This window comes from Macaca thibetana, chromosome 4, assembly GCF_024542745.1.
Source record: "Macaca thibetana thibetana isolate TM-01 chromosome 4, ASM2454274v1, whole genome shotgun sequence".
NCBI classification, from domain to species: domain Eukaryota; kingdom Metazoa; phylum Chordata; class Mammalia; order Primates; family Cercopithecidae; genus Macaca; species Macaca thibetana.
In genome coordinates this window covers 104,343,661-104,368,387 of record NC_065581.1, presented here as the reverse complement: position 1 = coordinate 104,368,387, position 24,727 = coordinate 104,343,661, and the positions used below count along the sequence as shown (strand labels likewise).

Below are 24,727 nucleotides of genomic sequence, written 5' to 3'. Positions count from 1 at the left end.
TAAAATATTTCTTAAGACTTTCTGTTGCACTTAAGGAAACAAAGTGCTTGACTACAGGAGATACAGCAATAAGTTGCCTAAAGATTGTCTATGACCTTGTAGAGAGGGGATAAGATAAATACATAAATATATAAATGTAAGGAATACTGTAATTCATGCCACTTGGGGAGCATAGAGGAAAGACAATTGAATTTCAGTTGGAAAAGTCAAGAAAGAGGTTTATGAAGTCAGTATTAATAATATGTGAGATAGTCCTTAAAGAAGATTTGATAGCAAAGATGAGAATGGGGAGCTTCCTAGGCAAAGGAAACCATGAAAAAGTGATACATATGCAGGCATGCAGTGTAGTCCAAGAAAAAAAAAGTGTTTTAATTTGGATGGAATGTGAAAAACATAGGGTGGTATCAGGGACAGGTGAAGAATTGCTCTGAAATAGTAATAATTATATTTAAAAGACTGGCTTATATAAAAATATGTACATGAATGTTCAGATCAGCAATATTTACAATATCCAAAGGGTAGAAATAACCCAGTGTCCATCAACTGATGAATGGATAAACAAAATGTGGTATACCCATACAATGGAATATTACTCAGCCACGGAAAGCAATGAGGTATTGATACATGCTGTAACATTCATGGGCCTTTACAACATTATATTATAAGCCGGGTGCGGTGGCTCGCGCCTGTAATCCCAGCACTTTGGGAGGCCGAGGCGGGCAGATCACAAAGTCAGGAGATCGAGACCATCCTGGCCAACATGGTAAAACCCCATCTCTACTAAAAATACAAAAATTAGCCGGGCGTGGTAATGGGCACCCATAGTCCCAGCTACTCGGGAGGCTGAGGCAGGAGAATTGCTTGAACCCGGGAGGCGGAGGTTGCAGTGAGCCAAGATCGTGCCACTGTACTCCCACCTGGGGACAGAGTGAGTCTCTGTCTCAAAAAAAAAAAATTATAATAAGTGAAAGAAGCCAGATGCAAAAGGCCACCTATCATATGATTCCATTTATGTGAAACATCCAGAGCAGACAAATCATAGAGACAGAAAAAAGACTGGTGGTTGCCTGGGATTGGCTTTGGAAAGGGAAAGGGGGAGAGACTGTGTAATAGGTACAGGTTTCCTTCTGGGTAATAAAAATGTTCAGAACTTGTTAGTGGTGATGATTGCACAACATTGTGAATGTACTAAATGCCACTGAATTATACTTTTTTAAACGGTTAAAATGATTAATTTTATGTTATGTAAATTTTACCTAAATTTTTTAAGGACTTTGGGATGTTTAACTATGGAAAATCAACTTGATGAAGAAGTCATGAAGCAGACATTTAAAGTTTTCGAGCCAGATATTATCAAGGTCTGAGCTGTGAGGGAGGTAAATCTGGCTATATTATATAGGATGAAAGGAACTAAAAGATACTAAAAGCAAAAAGACCAATTAATAAGTTTTTGAAAACCCATTGATAAGTGCAAGAGAAAAGCCCAATCAGATTGTTGGCAATGAGAATGGGAAGATAAGGAGGTTAAGCATAAAACTCATTTCAGAGAAAATGTGTAGGACTAGAAAACTGATCTGATAGGGAGAGGCTAACACATGTGGACTGGGAAGGGGGGGTCAGGGGCTAAAACAAGGGTTTTGGACTAGGATAACAGAAAAAATTAAGCCACTAATATAAATAGGAAAGTTAAGTGGAAAGACTGGTTTAACTTAGGTTCTTGACATGGTGAGTTTGAAGTACTCCATCAAGGTTGATGGCCGTTGCCTTGGGAACTTGCTGCTGGAGGAAGCAACTAAATTCTACTGCTAGCCTGATTCCCTTACTCATGGCCTTTCTGAGACCTGAGTAGATTTTTTTTCCTGGTCACACTGTGCAATTTAAAATTTCATGTTTCTTCCAGATTCCAAGAGAGCAGCATAGCAAGAAAAACAGGTTGCAAAGAAATAACTACGACCTATGAGCAGAGAGATTTGTTATGTAGATAATATAAGTAGTATCTCCTGGTCTTTCTCTAGTATATCTAGTATCTTCTTGCCTCTCTCCTTTTTAAGATTGAACACCATAGCCTTCTACATCTGCTGTTGCTCCTTTTTCTCCAGTGAACCAAAGGAACAGAATATGAGAAAATTAATTCCTTGGACATCCACACTTGCCTCTAAAAGTCGATTAGCTTTGCCAGTTGAAAGAGATGGTAAAATAGGTACCCAAGTGAAGCAGTCCATGTCTGAATGGTGTTAACTTCCTTGCACATGCCTTTTGTGCTCTCTTATTCATAGAGAATGACCAAGATAGCAGAGAAAAGGCCTGCCTTGTTCCTTTATATTCTGCTGTCTTTCCAGCTCTGTAACTAGACAGCCCAGCAACACAAGACCTGCTTCTACCAAACCAATACTCAGTGAGCTGCTCTAACTTCAGGGCTAGCAGATGTAGTCGATTTCTGATTTGTGACCCTTCTTTCTGTTATCCCCATACTGGTTTTTTGTTTGTTTGTTTTGTTTGTTTGTTTTTGGTTTTGTTTTGTTTTTTTTCAGAGATGACCAGCCTGAAATGTATTTTAAATAACATTATAGGGCTGGGTGTGGTGGCTCATGCCTATAATCCCAGCACTTTCGGAGGCCAATGTGGGAGGATTGCTTGAGGCCAGGAATTCAAGACCAGCCCAGGCAACACAGCAAGACCCCCATCCCTACTAAAAACTTTTAAAAGTAGCCAGGTGTGGTGGCATGTACCTGTAATCCCAGCTATTCAGGAGGCTGAGGCTAGAGAATCTCTTGAGTCCAGGTCAAGGCTACAGTGGACCATGATTGTGCCACTGCACTCTAGCCTGGGCAACAGAGGGAGACTCTGTCAGACAAACAAATAAATAATTATTATAGTAAATGTCAATGTTCTTAGGGACAAATGCTGAAGTATCTAGGGGTGAACATCCTGATTTCTAAAACTTACTCTCAAATAATAAACGGTCATGGAGAGAAAGAGGGAAAACAGAAGTGATAAGGTGTTAGCAGCTGGTGAGTCTAAGTGGAGGGCAAATGAGTGTTCACTGTATTCTTTCAACTAAAAAGTTCGTGGGAGCCGGGCGTGGTGGCTCATGCCTGTAATCCCAGCGCTTTGGGAGGATCACAAGGTAGGGGGGTTTGAGACCAGGTGGCCAACATGGTGAAACCCTGTCTCTACTAAAAATACAAAAAATTAGCCGGGCATGGTGGCAGGTGCCTGTAATCCCAGCTACTTGGGAGGCTGACGCAGGAGAATCACTTAAACCCAGGAGGCGGAGCTTGCAGTGAGCCGAGACCGTGCCACTGCACTCTAGCCTGGTTGACAGAGCGAGACTCCGTCTCAAAAAAAAAAAAAAAGCTTGTGGGGGAAGGTAGTTTTCCTTGAAGATTTAAAAAGAAAATCTTTAAAAATGACAGTTATTCTGAAATATAGCCTGTAACATTTGGGAAGAATAACCTGATAAGTAGAGATGATTAGTCTCTAGCAATTTCTGGACTCCCTGCTGTGGAATATTAGTTTTCTGCTTTTAGAAAAAGGTGTCCCCATATCCAGCTTTCAAGTTCAGATAACAGTAGTTAGAAATTGGAAACAGTTCATTTATGTCATCCAATCCTTCTTTGTTACCTGACTTATAAAAAAACGTTTGTTTCTTAAAGTAAAAGACCACATTGTACATCCATTACTTACCAACAGGGAATCTGTCTGCCTTTAGTCTGCAGAGACTGGTATATAAACCTTTGGAATTAATTCCTTTGTGCATCCTCTCAATCAGAATGCTGGCTTTTTTTTTTTTTCTTTTGTATGGAATATTGTTTTACAGTGTTCACTGTAGCTGTCCAAGGAGACCTCCAGTGTCATGAGCACAGGCACACTATCTTGTCTATTTTCACATTTTTAAAAGATAAAACAAGGTTCAAACCACACATTCTCTGTGAACTGCTAAAGATTGGGAAAAAATTACTTTCTTTTCTCTTGACCTGGATTGACAAGAAGCACACCTACAGGAGGCAAAAAGATGAGTGAATCCCTTTTAAAGACCCTAGTAATGAAGCCCTCAGGGAATTGCTGTGTATGGTAGAATTTACAGCAGCTTCTGGGGGCGAACAGTGTGGCAGGAAGAGGTTCAGGACTGCTGGCTGTTGAAATATAGATTCCATTTATTTTATATCAGCCTATTTTGGGCCCCTGTGAGAAAGTTATCTTAATAATATCTTGCTCTGGCTGGCCGCGGTGGCTCACACCTGTAATTCCAGCATTTTGGGAGGCTGAGGTGGGCGGATCACCTGAGGTCAGGAGTTCGAGACTACCCTGGCTAACATGACAAAACCCCATTGCTACTAAAAATACAAAAATTATCCAGGCATGGTGGTGGGCACCTATAATCCCAGCTACTAAGGAGGCTAAGGTAGGAGAATCGCTTGAACCTGGGAGGCGGAGGTTGCAGTGAGCCAAAATCATGCCATTCCACTCCAGTTTGGGGAACAGAGTGAGACTCTATCTTAATAATAATAATAATAATAATATCTTGCTCTGCTAGAAATACACATGAGAAGTGGCAGATGTCAGAACAAAAAGGGAAAAATTGCAGTACTCCATTCTCCTCGAGACTTATGAAGTTTACATAGTTGTTCTCTTTCAGCCTTTGAAGTAAACCCTGATGCACATAGAAGCACAAATTGAAAAAGACATTAGGGCCGGGCGCGGTGGCTCAAGCCTGTAATCCCAGCACTTTGGGAGGCCGAGACGGGCGGATCACGAGGTCAGGAAATCAAGACCATCCTGGCTAACACAGTGAAACCCCGTCTCTACTAAAAAGTACAAAAAACTAGCCGGGCGAGGTGGCGGGCGCCTGTAGTCCCAGCTACTCAGGAGGCTGAGGCAGGAGAATGGCGGGAACCCGGGAGGCGGAGCTTGCAGTGAGCTGAGATCTGGCCACTGCACCCCAGCCTGGGCGACAGAGCGAGACTCCGTCTCAAAAAAAAAAAAAAAAAAAAAAGAAAAAGACATTAGATATAGGCCAGACCAATGATCTGCAAACAAATCAGAATCTCAGGGGTAGGCTATGGAGAATATGCATTTTTCACCAGCTACCCAGGTGATTCCAATACATCCAGCCCAGCATTTGTGAGAGCCCAGCATCTGGGAACTTCTGGTCTGGTCTGATGCTCTACAGATGAAGAAATGAAGGCCTATATGAAAATGTAAAAATTATTCAAGGTATTAACCAATAAAGGACTAGAAACCACATTTTCTGGCTCCCAACAGATCCATCTTCCCAGGTCACAATGCCTTTTGAAGTGTTCACAATTAAGATCTTAGGCCTCTTGCTATAATCAGTAGACAAGGCCTTTAATACCTGAAATTTTGAGGTGTATGTCTTGAAATCTCTCTGGAGATCTAGGTTAGATGCATTGCTTTTAAGTTTGAAGCACTTAATTATACTAATTCTTCTCTGTCCTAGTCTTTTGTTGTTTAATTTTCATGAAATTCTTGAATTTGTTTTCTACAGATGGAAGCTTAGATTTCCTTCTTTATTTATAAATAGAAGGTGGGTGAGAAAATGAAAATATGCCATTGTTCAATATGGGTAAAAATTATGTATAAGACATCAGCCAAGGGCTCTACATTACCTACATACTGGCTCACAACCAAAAACATCCAGCTTTCCTAGAACTAGGAGTAAGTAAAATTCGTTTTTCCTGTCATAAAATTTCCTGAATAAATAGTACATAACCAATACATATAAAGAAAAAGCTTCATCCATTTATTCATTCACTCAGACAGTGATCTCAACTTGGGATACAGTTGTGAGCAAGAGAAAATTTCCCTGCTTTCATGGAGCTTGGGAGATTATAGGCGAAGCATATCTAAAACAGTATTGTATAGCTAGGTGCAGTGGCTCACGCCTGTAATCCCAGCCCTTTGGGAGGCCAAGGCACAATGATCACTTGCATCCAGGAGTTCGAGACCAGTCTGAGCAACATAGTGAGACCCCGTCGCTATAAAAAATTAAAAATTAACCAGGTGTGGTGGTACATAACTGTAACCCCAGCTACTCAGGAGGCTGAGGCAGGAGGATCGCTTGAATATGAGAGGTTGAGGCTGCAGTGAACTGTGATTACAGCACTGCACTCAGCCTGGGTGACAGAGAGAGTAAGACCCTGTTTCATCAACCAATCAAACAATCAGTCAATCACAATACTTTGTAACCTCCTAGAAGATAAATTCCAAGAGGTCACACATTTTGATCTGTTCTGTTCATGCCTGTGTCTGTAGTGCCTAAGCAGTGCCTGACTCATAGTAGATGCTCAATGAATATTTGTTAAATGAATGAGCAACCAAGAGGTATAATAGAAGCTATTGCTCCTCCCAAATTAACTATTTTACAAAAAGAATAAGGATAGTGTTTAATGAGAAATATTTATGTAGGAATCTAAATCATTTATTTGTATCTAACTTGATATATTTTAATTAATTTATTTTTTGAGACAGGGTCTCAGTCTGTCAGCCAGGCTGGAGTGCAGTGGCACAATCACAGCTCACTGTAGCCTTGACCTCCTGGACTCAATCAATTTGCCCACCTCAGCCTCCTAAGTAGCTGGGACTACAGGTGTGCACCACCATGCCTGGCTGATTTTTGTTGTGTTGTTGTTGTTGTTGTTGTTGTTGTTTGTAGAGACAGGTTTCTCGCCATGTTGCCCAAGTTGATCTCAAACTCTCGTGTTCAAGTGGTCTGCCTGCCTTGGTCTCTGAAAGTGTTGGAATTACAGGCGTGAGCCACCATTCCTGGTCACTATATTTTTATAAGCTCTAAAGCATTTTGTGAGAAAACATCATATCAGCATGTCTATTGTCAGGTATGTTTGGCATATGTAGATATAATACCCATATATCAGCTGAAAATATGTGTGTGTGTGTGTGTGTGTATACACACATACATATAATATATGTATTATATACCTATAAAAGTTTAAATATTTACCAGAGTTTTTTCCTAAAATGATACTTTTATGTGCAAGCTAAGGTAATCAAGAGTAAAATGATTTCACAGAGCTAGAATGTTTGTTGTGACAAAATGAAAAGGACATTTGGGTAAGACATATCAATAGTTGCATGTTCAGATTATAATGACTGGCAATGGTGTTGTCATTTTATGTAAGCTTCTACTCTCTCAGCTTTCAAACCATTGTGGAGCCGATGTTGAGCAGATCTCGATTATATCCATGGAGTTTCTCTGCCATCATCCCCAACAGTGTATCCCTACTGGGTGACAGGGTAGTGGCCAAGCTAAGAAAACAAAGTAGAGTGAGCTTGAGGTTTGAAAATAAGTTGTGGTTAAGCACAGGTGCTTCAAAGTACTAGCATTTTCTAAGATGATTAGTCTATAAACAAAGTACGGGGTGGGAAAAATGGTTTTACAGAAATTTGTGATAGGCCTACTCTAGACGTCCTTATCAGTAAAGAACGTTATATTCAGTCTTCTTACCTGCTGAATTTTTTTGAGACAGAGTGGGAAGTGGCTCAATGCAGCCAAAAGGAAAATTCCACCCCTAAGTTATTGTCAGTCATAGTTTCTCCATGGTTTGCCTTTCAGTCTTCGACTACAGAAGTTCAACTTTCTTTCAACAAATGCTACTTTCAACACTCTTAAGCACTGCATGATAAGCACTGGACGATGAGAATATTGAGAGAACATGAAGAGGAGATGATTAGAAGAGAGGCAACATTGACAGTGAGGAAATGACAGATGTGCTCAGGGTTGAGTTGTTTGACCACAGGAACAATTCTCTAGAACTCCCAGTTTGTGCCTCTGTGAGTGGAAGAAAACACACTCAAAAGTGTTTTATACAGTCTCAACAATAGTCAACACAGGACACTTCTGTGACCCAACATGCGAGAATTTCTCCCCATCAACAAGCAAGTGATCACTTCAGCAAGCTGACACCAGCTGAGTGTCTCTAACTTACTTCTATTCCGACACTTTTTTTTTTTTTTTTTGAGATGGGGGTCTCACTTTGTTGCCTAGGCTGGCGTGGAGTGATACTCACAGGCACAGTCATAGCTCGCCGCAGCCTCAAACTCCTGACCTTAAGCGATCTTCTCACCTCAGCCTCCCAAGTAGCTGGGACAACAGGCACGTACCATATTTTGACACTATCTACCTGGAGATAGTGTCAGATCCTACAGGTTGAGGGCTCAAGACTGCACCCACCCCTTACCCCACCCCTGCCTTCAGATGCCATTCACAAGCTCCAGGTTACCTGTGCTTCTGATTGACCGGCTATAAAGTGAGGATCCCACGACCACTTCGTTGGGTTCAGTTAATTTGCTAGAGCAACTCCCAGAACTCAGGGAAACACTTTCTTTTTCATAGCTATGTGAATTTTGGAACAGAAACACTTATACTTACCAGTTTATTTAAAGAATATTACAAAGGACACAGATGAGTAGATGCAAAAGTTAAGACATGTGGGAAGGGGCGTGGGGTTTCCATTTCCTCTCCAGTGCACCACTATATAGAAACCTCCATGTGTTCAGCTCCCCAGAAGTTCTCCAAATTCTGTCTTTTTGGGTTTTTATGGAAGCTTCGTTGCATAGGTATGATTGATTAAGCTATTGGCCATTGGTTATCAACTTAACCTTCAACCCCTCTCCCCTCCCCAGAAATTTGGGGGTGGGCTGAAAGCTCTAACCTTCTAATCCTGCCTTGGTCTTTGCCATGACCAGTCCCCATCCTGAAGTCGGGAGTTTCCAGCCATCAGTCAGCTCGTACAAAAAGGCATCACTTGGCGAGTTTCTGAAGATTTTAGGAGTTGTATGCCAGAAAACTGGGCTATGACCAAATATATATTTCAAAATATCCTAGTGTCATTTGAAAAGTGCTGCACCTGAGCAATTCATAGTAGTCAGCAAGAGACAAGGAAAAGGATGGCCAGTGGAAAAAGTGGAAAACTTGTGGCCACAGGATCAGCCTCAATGTCAGATGTCCATTAACCTAAATGAATTCAAGAGTCAGCTGCGAGTTTGAGAACTGAAAGACTAAGCATGTTGGGAAAGTGCTGCTGCTGAAATTTTGGTCACAGGTCATCTGTGGACTATTCATAAGATCAAGGCCAGTCCATGTTTGGACAATATCAGAGTGAGTAGCTAGGTCATAAGTGAGCAATACAGATGTGTTCAGGGTTTCCTTACCACTTCTGCAGAAGTTACTATAGTGGGATTTTCAGTGTAGATAAAACTGTTTTGGGAAAAGATGACCATAAACAGACAGACGAATAAATATAAAATATCTAAGCAGAGAGACTAATAGCTTGGATTTAAAGTTTCTTTAAGAACTCACTCATATTCCTGTTGGTACAATGCATCTCAGTACTAAGTTCAAACTCTTAGTTCACTGAAAATCCTAGAACACTAAAAACCTTCGAAAAGCAGACTGAAGACCTTATTCTTTTTTATAGTAGATTGGTTGCAGAGGCCTTTTGTTTCAATGAAAATATTTAATCACGATTTTAGAGTGGTTTGTGATGGTGCCAACAGCTATGTGTGAACAGTGTTTTATAAGTTTCTTTTTTTTTTTTTTTGAGACGGATCACTCTGTTGCCCAGGCTGGAGTGCAGTGGCCGGATCTCAGCTCACTGCAAGCTCCGCCTCCCAGGTTTACGCCATTCTCCTGCCTCAGCCTCCCAAGTAGCTGGGACTATAGGCGCCTGCTACCTCACCCGGCTAGTTTTTTGTATTTTTTAGTAGAGATGGGGTTTCACCATGTTAGCCAGGATGGTCTCGATCTCCTGACCTCGTGATCCGCCCGTCTTGGCCTCCCAAAGTGCTGGGATTACAGGCTTGAGCCACTGCACCCGGCCCGTATAAGTTTCTTACTATGAAAATAAGAAAAGGGCCGGGCGCAGTGGCTCACACCTGTAATCCCAGCACGTTGGGAAACTGAGGCGGGTGGATCACATGAGGTCAGGAGTTCGAGACCAGCCTGGCCAACATGGCGAAACCTTTGTTTCTACTAAAAATACAAAAATTAGCTGGGCATGGTGGTGGGTGCCTGTAATCCCAGCTACTCAGGAGGCTGAGACAGGAGAATTGCTTGAACCCGGGAGATAGAGTTTGCAGTGAGCCAAGATACACCACTGCACTCCAGCCTGGAGGACAGAGCAAGACTCTGTCTCAAAAAAGAAAAAAAAAAACAAAATGCAGTCATCTTCAGATAAATTTTTAAAGGATTCTAAAGCAGCAAGAAGGGTCAGGACCAATTTTTTTTTTTTTTTCTGAGACAGGGTCTCACTCTGTCACCCAGGTTGGAATGTAGTGGTGCAACTATGGCTCACTACAGCCTCAACCTCCCAGGCTCACACAATCCTCTCACCTCAGCCTCCTGAGTAGCTAGGACTACAGGCGCATACCACCACACCCAGCTAATTTTTTTATTTTTTGTGGAGATGGAGTCTCACTGTGTTGCCAGGACTGGTATTGAACTCCTGGGCTCAAGTTATCCTCTTGCCTCAGCCTCCCAAAGTGCTGGGATTACACATGTGAGCCACTGTGCCCAGCTTTAGGACCAATATTATGAACTTTTTTTTCTCTCATGGGAGTAATCTGCCTATGTTAATTACCTGTATAATGTAAATTTGGACTCAGGAGCAAAATGGTCTCGAGATCTAACCCGTTTGTAAGTTGGAAGACTCTTGTTCTATGCAGATGTGGCAGGAGAAATTTTATCCTGACGTCTGCAGAACACAAACTGACCTGCCAGCAAAAACTAACCCTGATTGTTATGTTAAGATTTTTTTCTTTTTGAGACAGAGTCTTGCTCTATCACTCAGGCAAGAGTGCAGTGGCGCGATCTTGGCCCACTGCAGTCTCCGCCTTCTGGGTTCAAGCGATTTTTCTGTCTCCTCGGCCTTCTGAGTAGCTGGGATTACAGGCGCCTGCCACTACGCCTGACTAATTTTTGTATTTTTAGTAGAGACAGGGTTTTGCCATGTTGGCCATGCTGTCTCGAACTCCTGACCTCAGGTGATCTGCCTGCCTTGGCCTCCCGAAGTGTTGGGATTACAGGCGTGAGCCACCACACCCAGCCAAATTTACAGCATTACTAAGAGTGGAACAGCGTGACATTTTGTGCCTCCTGAATTGATGGAGTGTGTAATATTTCCACATAAAGTAGTTTTGCCAAAAATGTTTAACCTAAATCTTAGCAGGCTTCTCCAGACCCAGCTTTCAGTTTATAAGCAAAACAGAAACAAGTTAAATGACGCAATGAAGAAAGAAGAAAAAGGAATTTTGTAAAACAGCTATCCTTGTCTTCTCAAAAAGTCAATGGTTTTTATGAAAATAAGCTAATGGCTTTTATTTTCATTCTGTGAAGAATGGGGAGAGACCAGTCTAGGCAAAAAAGAAGAAACTATAATAATAAATAAAAGGCAACAAAAGAGACATAAAACCAGAATGCAATGTGTGAATCTTTATTAATTCTGGTTTTGGGGAAAAAAAAGCTACTTTGGAAAAGTTGGAGAAATTTGAATATAGATTTGTGTTAGACGATATGGCACTATTGTGAGTTCATCAATTTTGATTGTGGTCATGGGGTGACGTATGAGATGCCACATGTGTACAAGGTACGTGCTGAAGCATGTAACGTGAAGACTTGTGACATCCACTCCTGCCAGATCTAGATAGAGTGTCTATGCGTGCTCAGTGAACTGTTCATTTAACTTTTCTATATGCTTGCAATTTACATGGATTATAATATATAGTTCAATATGTATATTAAATAGAGAGAGGGAAAGGGGGACAGAGAAGCTGAGTTCTATTCTTTGAGAACAAAAATTATAGAAGCACTAAACTTTTAGAGAAGTAACAAATTAATTTTCCCCTCTTCTTTTGTAGGCTCAAGAAAAAGGAAGATTGGACTATGCTAAGGTAGGCAAATTTTACACATACTGTACTATTTTACATATTTCAATTTGGTGTTTGGTTTTCGTTTATATTTGAAAGGTCAAAAGAGAATTATCACACTGAGAACTGAGGGACATTTCCTGTTAAGTAACAGGCAATAGCACATGGAATAAGGTTCATTCAACAAGAAGTCTATTTATTATTGAGTACCTGTTTCATTCCAGATATTGTATTGAGAATACAACGGTGAACTAGATGAAGTCTCCTTTCAGAATATTTACAATTCTAGTGGGGAAAATCGATAACTAAATAAAGGGCTAAATAAATAACGTAATGTCAAGTGTCAGTAAGTGTGATGAGGAAAAATAAACAGTAAAATCACTAGCCGTTGTTGAAAGATGCCTATGGCCTGTGGATGGAAGACAACCTTTTTGGCCATCAGATAATACCTGGAAAGCACCTTACAGGACAGACTTGAACTCCCAAAGGCAAGAGTTCTCACATCGCCTGTGGAACTTTTGACAACACACGTGCCTAGGTACCACTGCATCAGACTCTCTTTCACCAAGATCAGAATCCCCTGATGGAGAGAGCGGTACAGGGGCAGGCTAGAGTGGTTTGAAAATGTCTCCACAGATAATTCTGACACACAGCCCTAGTTAAAAACTGCTGCGGGAGGTCAGATTTCAGTGCATCAGTACAGGCCTAGGAATACACTTAGATCATGTTCTGTTTTCCCCTCAGGGACAAATAGAACATTTAGCAGGTGTATGGCATGTGTACAGCTGCTTGGCTAAAAGAACATGTCAACCATCTGATTTATGCAGCAGTCGAGGATGTGAGCACACCTGCACTCCAAAGACAGGGAAGGAGAAACACAACCCGGAAGGGCTCTGTTTGCCGTGGGACAACCAAAACCCTCAAGGGCCTCTCCAGAGCCGACCCGGAACCTTGCACTCTCCTGGCAGCCTAGTGGGGCACACCCATGGCCCCCGCCTTTACTCTCCTTTCCATGCTGAAAATAAAGCCTCTCTCCCTTTTTTTTTTTTTTTTTTTTTTTGACAATTAAAAAATAGATTTACTTTGAACCACTGGTTCTTATACCCAGGAACATATGTCAGAATTACCTATGGAGGTTTTTAAAAATCTGTAAGTCCAGGTCTCCCACTTGGAGAAGGTTGCAAAGCTTCTAAAAAGCTCTTTGGGTAGCTCTGATGTTTCCTTCCATTTGAATCACTGAATTTAGGTTGACTGGGATACTTTGGTTTTTGGGGTTTGGGGGCCATTTTGGGGAGAGTGTGGGAAGCTTTTCTCACAGATTAACTAGGAGCAGCAAAGAACTTGGTCTCTGGCTTTTTTGGAGTCTGTCTCAGGTCTTTTCTCTCCAGCAAAGGATTTTTTTTTCCTTCACTGCCTCTTCTTTGATTTTCGACTTTTTCCCTGGGCCTTTCCCTGGGGTCTAAGACTGCAGCTTTTGGAGTCTCAGAGGCTGTCAAGTCCTTTCTCTTCCTCCCATGAGGGGTGTTGGGACAGTCTCTCCTTTTATCTGCCTCACATACTTTCGCCTCCTTCAAGAAAAACTAGATAATAGGAGCACCTCTAAACCAAGGGCTTCCATATTTGTCACTCTGTCTTAGATGTGTACTTGAGCCTCATCATATACCCAAACACAGACTGTGGACTTACCCGGTTGGGTCTCCTACAGGCATAAGAGCCCAGTGCATCTTAAACTAAACTAAACATCTTTTCTGACATCTCTGGCCTTTCTGTTGCTGTTGTTTAGTGACTTCATATTTTACAGCAGTTTCAGGTTGACAGCAAAAGTGAGTGAAAAGTAGAGTTTCTATAGCCCCTAACCCCACACACATGCAGCCTCCCTCACTGTCAGCATCCTACACCAGAGCAGCACATTGTTTTGTTGAGTTTAATTGATGAGTCTAAAGCTGGGTGCGTTGGCTCATACCTCTAATCCCAGCATTTTGGGAGGCTGAGGTGGGAGGACCACTTGAGCCCAGAAGTTCAAGACCAGCCTGGATAACATGGCGAAACCCTGTCTGTACAAAACAATGTAAAAATTAGCTGGATATGGTGATGAGTACTTGTGGTTGCAGCTACCTGGGAGGCTGAGGTGGGAGGATTGCTTAAGCCTGGGAGCAGACGGTTCAGTGAGCTAAGATCATACTACTGCACTCTAGCCCGGGTGACAGAGTGAGACCCTGTCTCAAAGAAAAAATTGATGAGTCTACACTGGTGGATCGTTATCACCCAGAGTCCATATATTGCATTAGGAAGGTTGCAGTCCTTGGTGCTGGACCTCTGAGCCTTTTTTCTTATCTTCTCTCCTGTGATTAGCACTGTCATCCCACCAGTCAACCATGTGAGAAACTTCTCATGTAAGAAACCGCTCCTACTCCCCACCTCATGTTCCATGACCAAGTCATACCAGTTTTATAGCCTACATTTTCTTGACTCCAACTCTTCCTCTTGGTCTGTCTTCCATTCCTTGTGCTCGTAGTCTTCATCTGAACCACTGAAAAACCTACTGCTCATTCTCCACTGCCTCTCTTTTGTCCCCACAGATCTTTACCAGCCAGAGTGGCTATCTAAACCACCCATCTGATAGTTTCCCTCTCCAGCTCAAAACCCTTCATTGCTCCATGTTGTCTGTCTGGCACATTCATAGCTTGCTGGGTTGGCATATACAGGGCTGTGTGATCTCCGCCTAAAGAGACCCTGCAGCTTCATCTCCCACGGTCCTGCAGCAGCACCAAGTTTCATAAAGCATACTGCTTCTGTTCTCTGCGCCTTCGCTCATGCTGTCCCCTCTGCTTAGAATGCCCTCTTTATCTGGCTCCCTCTGCTCATCCAATGAAGCTTAATTTAGGATTGTCTCCTATAACACATCCTCTGTGGTTCCCCAGGCTGGGTTAGGTGCTTTCCTCAGTTCCTCAACACACTATGCATTTCTCAGTCACTGCTCTTACTCTGTCATATTATAATGATCAATTGATGAGACAGATCCTAGACTGTGAGCTCTTGGAGGGCAGAGACAGTTTCTTTTTTCTCTTCGTATATCTGGTACCCAAAGCAGTACTTGACACTTAGTAAGTGAATGAGCAAGTAAGCGAGTGAACAGAGGCCATGAGTAAGAAAATAGAAAACACATGCAGTAAGTGGGGGAGAAGCAGCCTGCTGCAGGAGAAAATCAGGGATAGGGCATTGGGTCTCAAGGCAGAGAGCAAAGGAAAGTGTTTGACACAGTTTGCAGATATCAGCAGGGTTAAGAAGATTGCTTAGGAAGGTTGTAGTAAACTAGTTTGAAGATAAAGACTGGGATTTTTACTGTGGTAGTGACAGAAAACTAACATATGAATAAAAAAGAGGAAGAGTAAGGGAAAAGAGTGACAATTGAACACTGATGTTTATTTTGTTTTATTTTTATTTTTTAGAGATGGTGTCTCACTCTGTCACTCAGGCTGAAGTGCAGTGGCACAATCATAGCTTACTGCAGCCTCCCACTCCTGGGCTCAAATGATCCTCTTGCCTCAGACTCCCGAGTAACTGGGACTACAGATATGTGTCACCACATCCGGCTATTTTTTTTTATTTGTTTATTATTATTATTTTTAGAAATGAGGTCTCGCTGTTACCCAGACTGGTGATGCTTTTTTTATGACTCAAAGAATGCCTCTAAGGTTTCTTATCACAGAAGCACTTGACAATGGAAGAGATTTCCATTGGAAAATGGCAAAGAGAAAAATGTGGTGCACAGATAAGAGCGCCCCTGGACCAAGCAATGGCTCTGCCACCAACTCACTGCAAAATCTGATAATAGTCACTGTGTTAGTCTGTTCTTGTAGTGCAATAAAGAAATACCTGGCTGGGGCCGGGCACGGTGGCTCACACCTGTAATCCCAGCACTTTGGGAGGCCATGGGGGTGGATCACCTGAGGTCAGGAGTTTGAGACCAGCCTGGTCAATATGGTAAAACCCCCGTCTCTACTAAAAACACAAACATTAGCCAGGTGTGGTGGCATGTGCCTGTAATCCCAGCTACTCGGGAGGCTGAGGCAGGAGAAGTGCATGAACCCCAATGGCACAGGTTGCAATGAGCCAAGATCATGTCTTTGCACTCCAGCCTGGACAACAGAGCAAGAGTCTGTCTAAAAAAAAAAAAGAGGGCCGGGCGCGGTGGCTCAAGCCTGTAATCCCAGCACTTTGGGAGGCCGAGACGGGCGGATCACTAGGTCAGGAGATCGAGACCATCCTGGCTAACACGGTGAAACCCCGTCTCTACTAAAAAATACAAAAAACTAGCCGGGCGAGGTGGCGGGCGCCTGTAGTCCCAGCTACTCAGGAGGCTGAGACAGGAGAATGGCCCGAACCCAGGAGGCGGAGCTTGCAGTGAGCTGAGATCCGGCCACTGCACTCCAGCCTGGGCGACAGAGCGAGACTCCGTCTCAAAAAAAAAAAAAAAAAAAAGAGAAGAAATATATGGCTGGGTATAGTGGCCAAATATATGGCTGGCTTGGGAAGCCAAGGCAGGAGCACTTGAGCTCAGGAGTTCAAGACCAGCCTGGGCAATATGGCAAAATCCTGTCTCTAAAAAAGTACAAAAATTAGCCAGATATGTTGTGCACACTCATAGTCCCAGCTACTCAGGAGGCTGAGGTGAGAGGATTGCTTGAGCCTGAGAGGCAGAGGTTGCAGTCAGCTGAGATTGTGTCATTGTACTCCCTCCTAAAAATATAAAAAAATAGCTAGGTATGGTGGTGCACACCTGTAGTTCTGGCTACTCAGGACCCTGAGGTGGAGGATTACCTGACCCCAGGAAGTTGAGGCTGCAGTGAGCTGTGATTGCACCACTGTATGCCAGCCTGGGCAACGGGAGTGGGAGTGAGACCCTGTCTCAAAAAAAATAAAAAAGAAAAGAGATTTAATTGGCTTATGGTTCTGCAGGCATATGAGAAGCATAGTGCTGACATCTACTTCTGGTGAGGCTTCTGGTGAGCTTAGGATCATGGCGCATGGCAAAGGGTATTGGGCATTTCACATGGCAAGAGAGGGGAGGTGCCACACACTTTTAAACAACCAGATTGTGCATGGACTCACTGAGTGAGAACTCACTTGTCACCAAGGGCATGGCGTTAAGCCATTCATGAGGGATCTGATCCCATGACCCAAACACCTCCCACTAGGCCCACTTCCAACAATGGAGGTCACTTTTCAACATGATATTTGGAGGGGAGAAAACATGCAAACCAAATTGTTCACTTCATCTCTTTGGTCTTTCGTTAGTTTCCTCAGTACAAAATGAGCAGTTTAGAGTAGTGCTGTTCTATTCCCTAAGCCCATTCTAAATCTGGGAAGAGACATTCTTATCCTGAGGTCCAGACACACTCCTTCACCCAACCAACATTTATTTAATATATTTTTAAATTTACTTTTTTTTTTTTTTTTTTTGAGACAGGGTCTCACTCTGTCTCCCAAGTTGGAGTGCAGCGGCACGATCTCAGCTCACTGCAACTTCGGCTTCCCAGGGTCAAGTGATTCTCCAGCCTCAGCCTCCCGAGTAGCTGGAATTACAGGTGCAAGCCACCAATGCCCAGCTAATTTTTGTATTTTTTGTAGAGACAGGTTTCACCACATTGCCCAGGCTGGTCTCAAACTCCTAAACTCAAAGCAACCTGCCCGCCTCAGCCTCCCAAAGTGCTGGGATTCCAGGCATGAGCCACCGCACCCAGCCTTTATTTGATGTTTAATATATTTGAGGCACTATGCTAGTGCCAAGACAACCACCATGAACACGACTGCCAGGGTTTGCCATCACAAGCTCCCTTGACTCCAGCTTCCCTATCTAAAGTAGCCACTCCACCTTTGCTCTGTTTTTTTCTCTTTAACATTTATCATAACATAAAATTATAGTTTTGATTTAAGTGCATGTTTATTTCTTCTTCCAATAGCATGTAAAAGATCTAAAGGCAGGGACTTTGATGGCCTTGCTCATGGTTGCATCACCCTCCCTAGCACAGGCTTACACAGGAGTGCTTGACAAATAAGTATGCACAAGTATTACATTCATGTTATGTTAGGAGATGTACCGGAGGTTAGGAGAGGTTTGGGATCAAGGACTGTAGACTCAAATTAGCCATTTTAAGTTTTTGTTTGTTTATTTGTTTGTTTTTTGAGATGAAGTTTAGCTCTTGTTGCCCAGGCTGGAGTGCAACGGCACGATCTTGGCTCACTGCAACCTCCGCCTCCTGGGTTCAAGCAATCTCCTGCCTCAGCCTCCTGAGTAGCTGGGTTTACAGGCGTGTGCCACCACACCCAGCTAATTTTTGTATTTTTTGTAGAGACAGGTTTCACCACATTGCCCAGGCTGGTCTCAAACTCCTAAACTCAAAGCGACCTGCCCGCCTCAGCCTCCCAAAGTGTTAGAATTACAGGTGTGAGCCACCGCACCCAGCCTTAAGAGTGTATTGACTGTGTAATACGTTCCATCCCAAAGTTGCCTAAGGTTGCCTTTTCAAGTGCCCAGTAATAGTATTTCTCATGCCAGTAAATAGAAACCCACCCCTCCTTGAATATGTAGTCCTATTCTGTTATTTAAAGACATAGCTTGAACCTAATCCAGACCTGTCATCCTTACACAGACTTAAACCCAAGTAACATAAAGAAGAAAGATTATATCTTTCTCTACTAAGTCTTGGGGAGATGTCTGCAGTGTTATCCCTTATGCAGTGTGTTATGGACTACTCGGCAATGCATCCCGTGACCTAAGGTCTACTCCTCCTCTTTGTGTGCTCTGCTCTTTGTGGTCATGATGTTCAGGCTAATATAGGCATTGTGCTTAGTGGCTTAGGGTTCCCCTGGTAGGGGTTATTTTAAAATGGTATTTGAAAAACTCAGCAGCTATTTCAGGAGACTATTGTGAAATTCATTTCTTGCTGAAAATTTCTTTATTTCCAAGTGATAGGTATTTGTAAACTCAAAAGCCAAATTTTGTCTGAAAAGTCAGATATTAAGAAAGTGTGCAGCCATAAAAAGGAATGAGATCATGTCCTTTGCAGGGATATGGATGAAGCTGGAAGCCATCATCCTCAGCAAACTAACACAGGAACAGAAAACCAAACACCGCATGTTCTCACTCATAAGTGGGAGTTGAACAATGAGAACAAAAGAACACAGGGAGGGGAATAACACACACCAGGGCCTGTTGGGGGTGGAGGGGAGCGAAAGGAGGGAACTTAGAGGGCAGGTCAATAGGTGCACAAACCACCACGGCACATGTATACCTGTGTAACAAACCTGCACCTTCTGCACATGTATCCCAGAACTTAAAATAAAATAATAAAGAAAGAGTCCCAAAAAAACCTGTATATAATTACTTCGGTCATACTGCCTCAGCCTCCCGAGTAGCTGGGACTACAGTTCAGTTTCAGATGGTGAGGAAGCAGGGGAGAGTGTGGAAGAGGTGATCATTTCAAAATCATTCTCAACTATACCTTCAAAATGTGTGTTGCATTCAGCAAAATAGTGGTCTGTACACAGACACTCAGATAGAAATTGAATTACTTTTTAATTGAGTTCCTGTTGTGATAGAGCCTGGATATGAATGCTTTACACGGCTGTAGTACCCTCCATCCTAAGATATCAAAGCACTTGACTACTATTAATTCATTAAATCTCTCCCTGTCTCTTAAAGTAGTTAACACAGCACTGGAAGTCACTCTCCTCGTTGCTGAAACTCATCCACCTGGGAAGTGGGCAAAGATGGAAGCTGTTTAACTGTGTAAGGCAATCCTACCTTAGTAGTTTCAAGATGGAAAAACAAGGAATATCTTACCGAGTAAAAACTGCAGAAGTTGTATTAGATGGAATGTAATTACCAGAAGTGAAGTGTGACCAGGAAGCTAACACTTTTGCTCCAGTGCACAATGCTGTGGGGATCTTAATTCCAGTGACTGTCCTGCAGCCCCGGGTGCGCATCTCTCAGACTGTTCCAGCTCCTTAGGCTTCTGGCCTCAAGGTTAGGCAGAGCCTCTTCAGCTCAGTGCTAGAGGGAAGAGTGCCACCTATTGAATTGTAGGAATTCTTGGAGATGTGTTGGGACTGGTGGAGAAGCCTCTCGGACCACATTCACGTTTGGTTTGCTATGGTAACTAATATATATGTCTAAAAGAAAACGAATATGTTGACTACTCTTGCTTAGAAAAACATCGACAAACGTCTGTGTATTTTCCCCAGCTGGAGCTGAGCGTATGCCTGTAGTTTAGCCTACTGCTACTTGAAATAAGCATGCTGCTAAAAGACTGAGGCAGATGGTATTTTTACCACTTCAGGCAAAACATGGCACCTATGGTTCGACTTTCTACAATTTTAATTTTTTAACATTTTCAAAATGGCTTGTTTAAATATCTCTATCACAGAGACACAGACTTTTTCCCAGTTTCTTTTTAATAATTGCTTCAGATATACAGATATGAATAACCATCAGTTGGTCAAAACCAGACTGTTCAGCATTGTAGAGACTGCCTTCTGTTCATTCTTTCACCAGTGCCTAGGACTGTGCCATAAATGAGCTTTGACATTCATGCTCATTTTGACACAAAGACACTAAATGGTTTATAATAGCTTGCATTATATTTATCTGTAGTTCTTCTGCTGCTGCTTCTGCTTCTGCTTCTTCTTCTCCTCCTCCTCCTCCTCCTTCTTCTCCTCCTCCTTCTCCTTCTCCTCGTCCTCCTCCTCTTCCTCCTCCTTCTCCTTCTCTTTCTCCTTCTCCTCCTTCTCCTCTCTGTATGTTGTCCAGGCTAGAGTGTAGTGACTATTCACAAGCCCATTATAGTACTCTACAGCCTTGAACTCCTGGGCTCAAGAGATCCTCCCATCTCCACCTCCCAAGTAGCTGTGACTACAGGTGCATTGTCTCTGCACTGGCCTTTCTCTAGGCTTTATGGTGCATTTCATATCATTTGTCCCATGACTCAGCACAGAAAAGGGAGTTTTTTGCTGTTATTTTTTTAATGTCCTCTTATGAGGATCATTCTAAGCACAGAGAAATAATTGCTCATGGTTAAGCACTTGGTAAAAAAAAAAAAAAAAAAATCTTCCAGATATTAATTCATTAGCCATGCGGTTCTCTGTCAAATGTAAGAGATTTTTTATAAGGATAGGGTTTTTGATTTGTTCTCCCTGCTAGAATTTGCTCAGGGTTCCAGAGTGGCACGTTCTGGCTCTATCCTCCCATGCCTCTCGGGCATCAGCATTTAGCAGCTGCTGCTCTACTCTGTCCTCCTCACCCCCAGAAGTCCTTGCACATTTGTTTTATTATAAAATGCATTTGCATAGGGCACACATTAAAATTCTCTTCCCACCAGCAAACAGTAATGTCCACAGACATTTGCATTTGCATGATCACATATCATTACTTCCCTTTAAAAAGAAAAAGTCTTTCTTCTCATGTCATGATTCTCCTTTCCAAGGTTTGCCCTTTTAGTCATTTCTTCTTATTATAGATAGATGCTTCAGCCATTTTTCTGCATATTGAGTCCAGAATTTTCTTTTTTGAACCTTGAATATAGAAATTGTTTGTATATATTATTGTTCTTTCTTTACTGACAAAGCCAGACTCCTTTATTCATTTATTTATTTTTATTTATTTATTTATTTATTGGTAGTCAATTTTTGCTGCTAGTTCCTTCCCATGACCCTAGCAAACTGGCTCTGAGACTTTTTCACATTGGCGCATTTAGAAAACAGATATTGCTGTGTTTTCTCTTCCCTGTACCCCTTTCTTGGGTAGATGCTGCATCTCCTACCCTGGGACTTGACATTAGCTCTTTTTTGGTAAAATATTCCATACAGCATCCCTGAATGCACTAAATCTTTCATTTTCTCTAGCCTCCCACAAAGATATCTTTTTTTCTTTTCTTTTTTGTTTTTGTTTTTGTTTTGTTTTGAGACAGAGTTTAGCTCTCGTTGCCCAGGCTGGAGTGCAGTGGCACAATCTTGGCTCACTGCGACCTCCACCTCCCAGGTTCAAGTGATTCTCTCTCTTGTTTTTGTTTTTGTTTTTTGTTTTTTGTTTTTGAGATGGAGTCTCATTCTGTTGCCCAGGCTGGAGTCCAGTGGCGCAATCTCGGCTCCCTGCAACCTCCGCTTCCCGGGTTCAAGCAATTCTCCTGCCTCAGCCTCCCGAGTATCTGGGACTACAGGTGTGTACCACTGCGCCCAGCTAATTTTTGCATTTTTAGAGACAGAGTTTCACCATGTTGGCCAGGTTGGTCTCAAACTCCTGACCTCGTGATCTGCCTGCCTCAGCCTCCCAAAGTGCTGAGATTACAGGCGTGAGCCACTGCACCCAGCTCAAGCGATTCTCTTGCCTCAGCCTCCAGAGTAACTGGGATTACAGGCAGCTGCCACCATGCCTGGCTATTTTTTATATTTTTAGTAGAGACGGGGTTTCACCATTTTGGCTAGGCTGGTCTTGAACTCCTGACCTCAGGTTATCCACCCGCCTCGGCTTCCCAGAGTACTAAGATTTCATGCGTGAGCCACCACGCCCGGCCAAAGATGTCTTAACATTTAGGATTTCTATTTTAGTGATAACTATGCAGACTGTGGAGCCATTGGCATTGCCCTTTCCTATCTTGTTCCATAAAGGACTTGTGATATAATTAGATAAGATGTTTACAGTAGAATTTAAAGAAAAAAATCCAAATCAAAATACCATAATGATATGGGTGCAACTATGTAACCTTTTTTTTTTTTTTTTTTTTTTTTTTTTGAGACAGTCTTGCTCTGTCACCCAGGCTGGAATGCAGTGGTATGATTATGGCTCACTGCAGTGTTGACCTCCTGGGCTCAAGTGATCCTCCCGCCTCAGCTTTGCAAGTAGCAGAGACTACAGGTGCATGCCACCACACCCGGCTAATTTTTTTATTTGTTTGTAGAGAAGAGGTATGACTATGTTACCAGGGCAGGTCTCAAACTCCTGGGGTCAAGTGATCCTCCCACCTTGGCCTCCCAAGGTGCTGGGATTACAGGTTTGAGCCACCATGACTAGCCCCTGTCCAAAAATTTCAAATCCCCCACTCCTCATTTCCTTAAAACCAGATTAAACCAGTTATTTTTCTCTTGGCAATTACATTTCAGACAACTGTTTTTCTTTGTAGCAATAGTGAGTAGATTCTCTTTAATCTTTTTTTTCTTTTTCTTTTTTTTCTTTTTCTTTTTTTTTTTGAGACGGAGTCTCGCTCTGTCGCCCAGGCTGGAGTGCAGTGGCCGAATCTCAGCTCACTGCAAGCTCCGCTTCCCGAGTTCATGCCATTCTCCTGCCTCAGCCTCCCAAGTAGCTGGGACTACAGGCGCCCGCCACCTCGCCCGGCTAGTTTTTTGTATTTTTTTTAGTAGAAACGGGGTTTCACCGTGTTAGCCAGGATGGTCTCGATCTCCTGACCTCGTGATCCGCCCGTCTCGGCCTCCCAAAGTGCTGGGATTACAGGCTTGAGCCACCGCGCCCGGCCTAATCTGTTTTTCAAAACAATTAGTTTGTCAGTTTTTGCAACCACTGCTTTGATTTCATATCTCCTTCAAATTGCAGTTATTAATGATGGAAAAATAATCATTGATGAGTTTCCGTTTATAATAAACCATAGAAGCTTTTGTACCGTGTGAAACGTTATATCAAAAATAAATTATAAGCCGGGTATGGTGGTTTATGCCTGTAATCCCAGCACTTTGGGAAACCAAGGTGGGCAGATCACTTGAGGTCAGGAGGTCGAGACCAGCCTGGCCAACATGGCAAAACCCCGTCTCTACTAGAGATACAAAAATTAGCCTGGCGTGGTGGCACATACCTATAGTCCCAGCTACTCAGGAGGCCGAGGCAAGAGAATCGCCTGAACCCAGAAGGCGAAGGTTGCAGTGAGCTGAGATCACGCCACTGCACTCCAGCCCGGGCAATAGAGCAAGACTCCATCTCAAATAATTAATTAATTAATTAATAATCACACATGAAATAGTATCTTAAACCGGAGTTGTGCCTTATTATTAGCCTTGGTCTTTTTGCAAAACATTTGCCTTCTGTACATTATTCATTCCTATCATCAAGCTAGTCTTTTTTCTCCTTAACTCTTTCAGTATATTATTTTGCATTTGTCCCCAGTGACTATCATCTTGCTTTGATTATCTGTTCCTCTAATTTCTTAATGTTATTTAAAAATTAGATTCTTGTTCTCTGAGGTGTTAGCAATCCCACACACCTCAGTGGCATCAGCAGATTTAATGATCATAATCTCTATTCCCTTGTGGATCGTGAATAAAATTATTAAATGATTTTAATGATAAACATCTTTATGACATCATATGACATGCCACTCTCTCAGTTGTTAGCCCAAATAATTTTTTTTTTTTTTTGAGACAGAGTCTTGCTCTGTCTCCCAGGCTGGAGTGCAGTGGCACAATCTCGGCTCACTGCAGCCTCCACCTCCCGGATTCAAGCGATTTTCCTGCCTCAGCATCCTGAGTAGCTTAGATTACAGGTGTGCACCACCATGCCTGGCTAATTTTTGTATTTTTAGTAGAGATGGGGTTTCACCATGTTGGCCAGGCTGATCTCAAACTCCTGACCTCAGGTGATCCATCTGCCTCAGCCTTCCAAAGTGCTGGGATTACAGGTGTGAGCCACTGTGCCTGATCATCCATCATTTCTTTTTCTTTTTTTTTTTTTTTCTTTTTGAGACAGAGTTTCACTCTTGTCGCCACGGCTGGAGTGCAGTGGCACAATCTCAACTTGCTACAACCTCCACCTCCTGGGTTC

At 42.7% G+C, this 24,727-nt stretch overlaps 1 protein-coding gene across 4 annotated transcripts in view; it reads left to right on the top strand.

Moving 5' to 3' along the window:
* The window catches only part of PDSS2 (decaprenyl diphosphate synthase subunit 2), a 300,729-nt gene that overhangs the window by 254,961 nt on the left and 21,041 nt on the right, over window positions 1-24,727 (top strand). For 3 of the 4 annotated variants that reach the window (XM_050786749.1, XM_050786748.1, XM_050786747.1), the window contains one exon: window positions 11,896-11,928. In XM_050786749.1, coding sequence (XP_050642706.1) covers window positions 11,896-11,928 — 33 coding nt within the window. Of the gene's footprint in view, window positions 1-11,895; window positions 11,929-12,731; window positions 12,956-24,727 lie in introns of those variants that run through there. The other variant, XM_050786750.1, reaches the window with a different exon arrangement.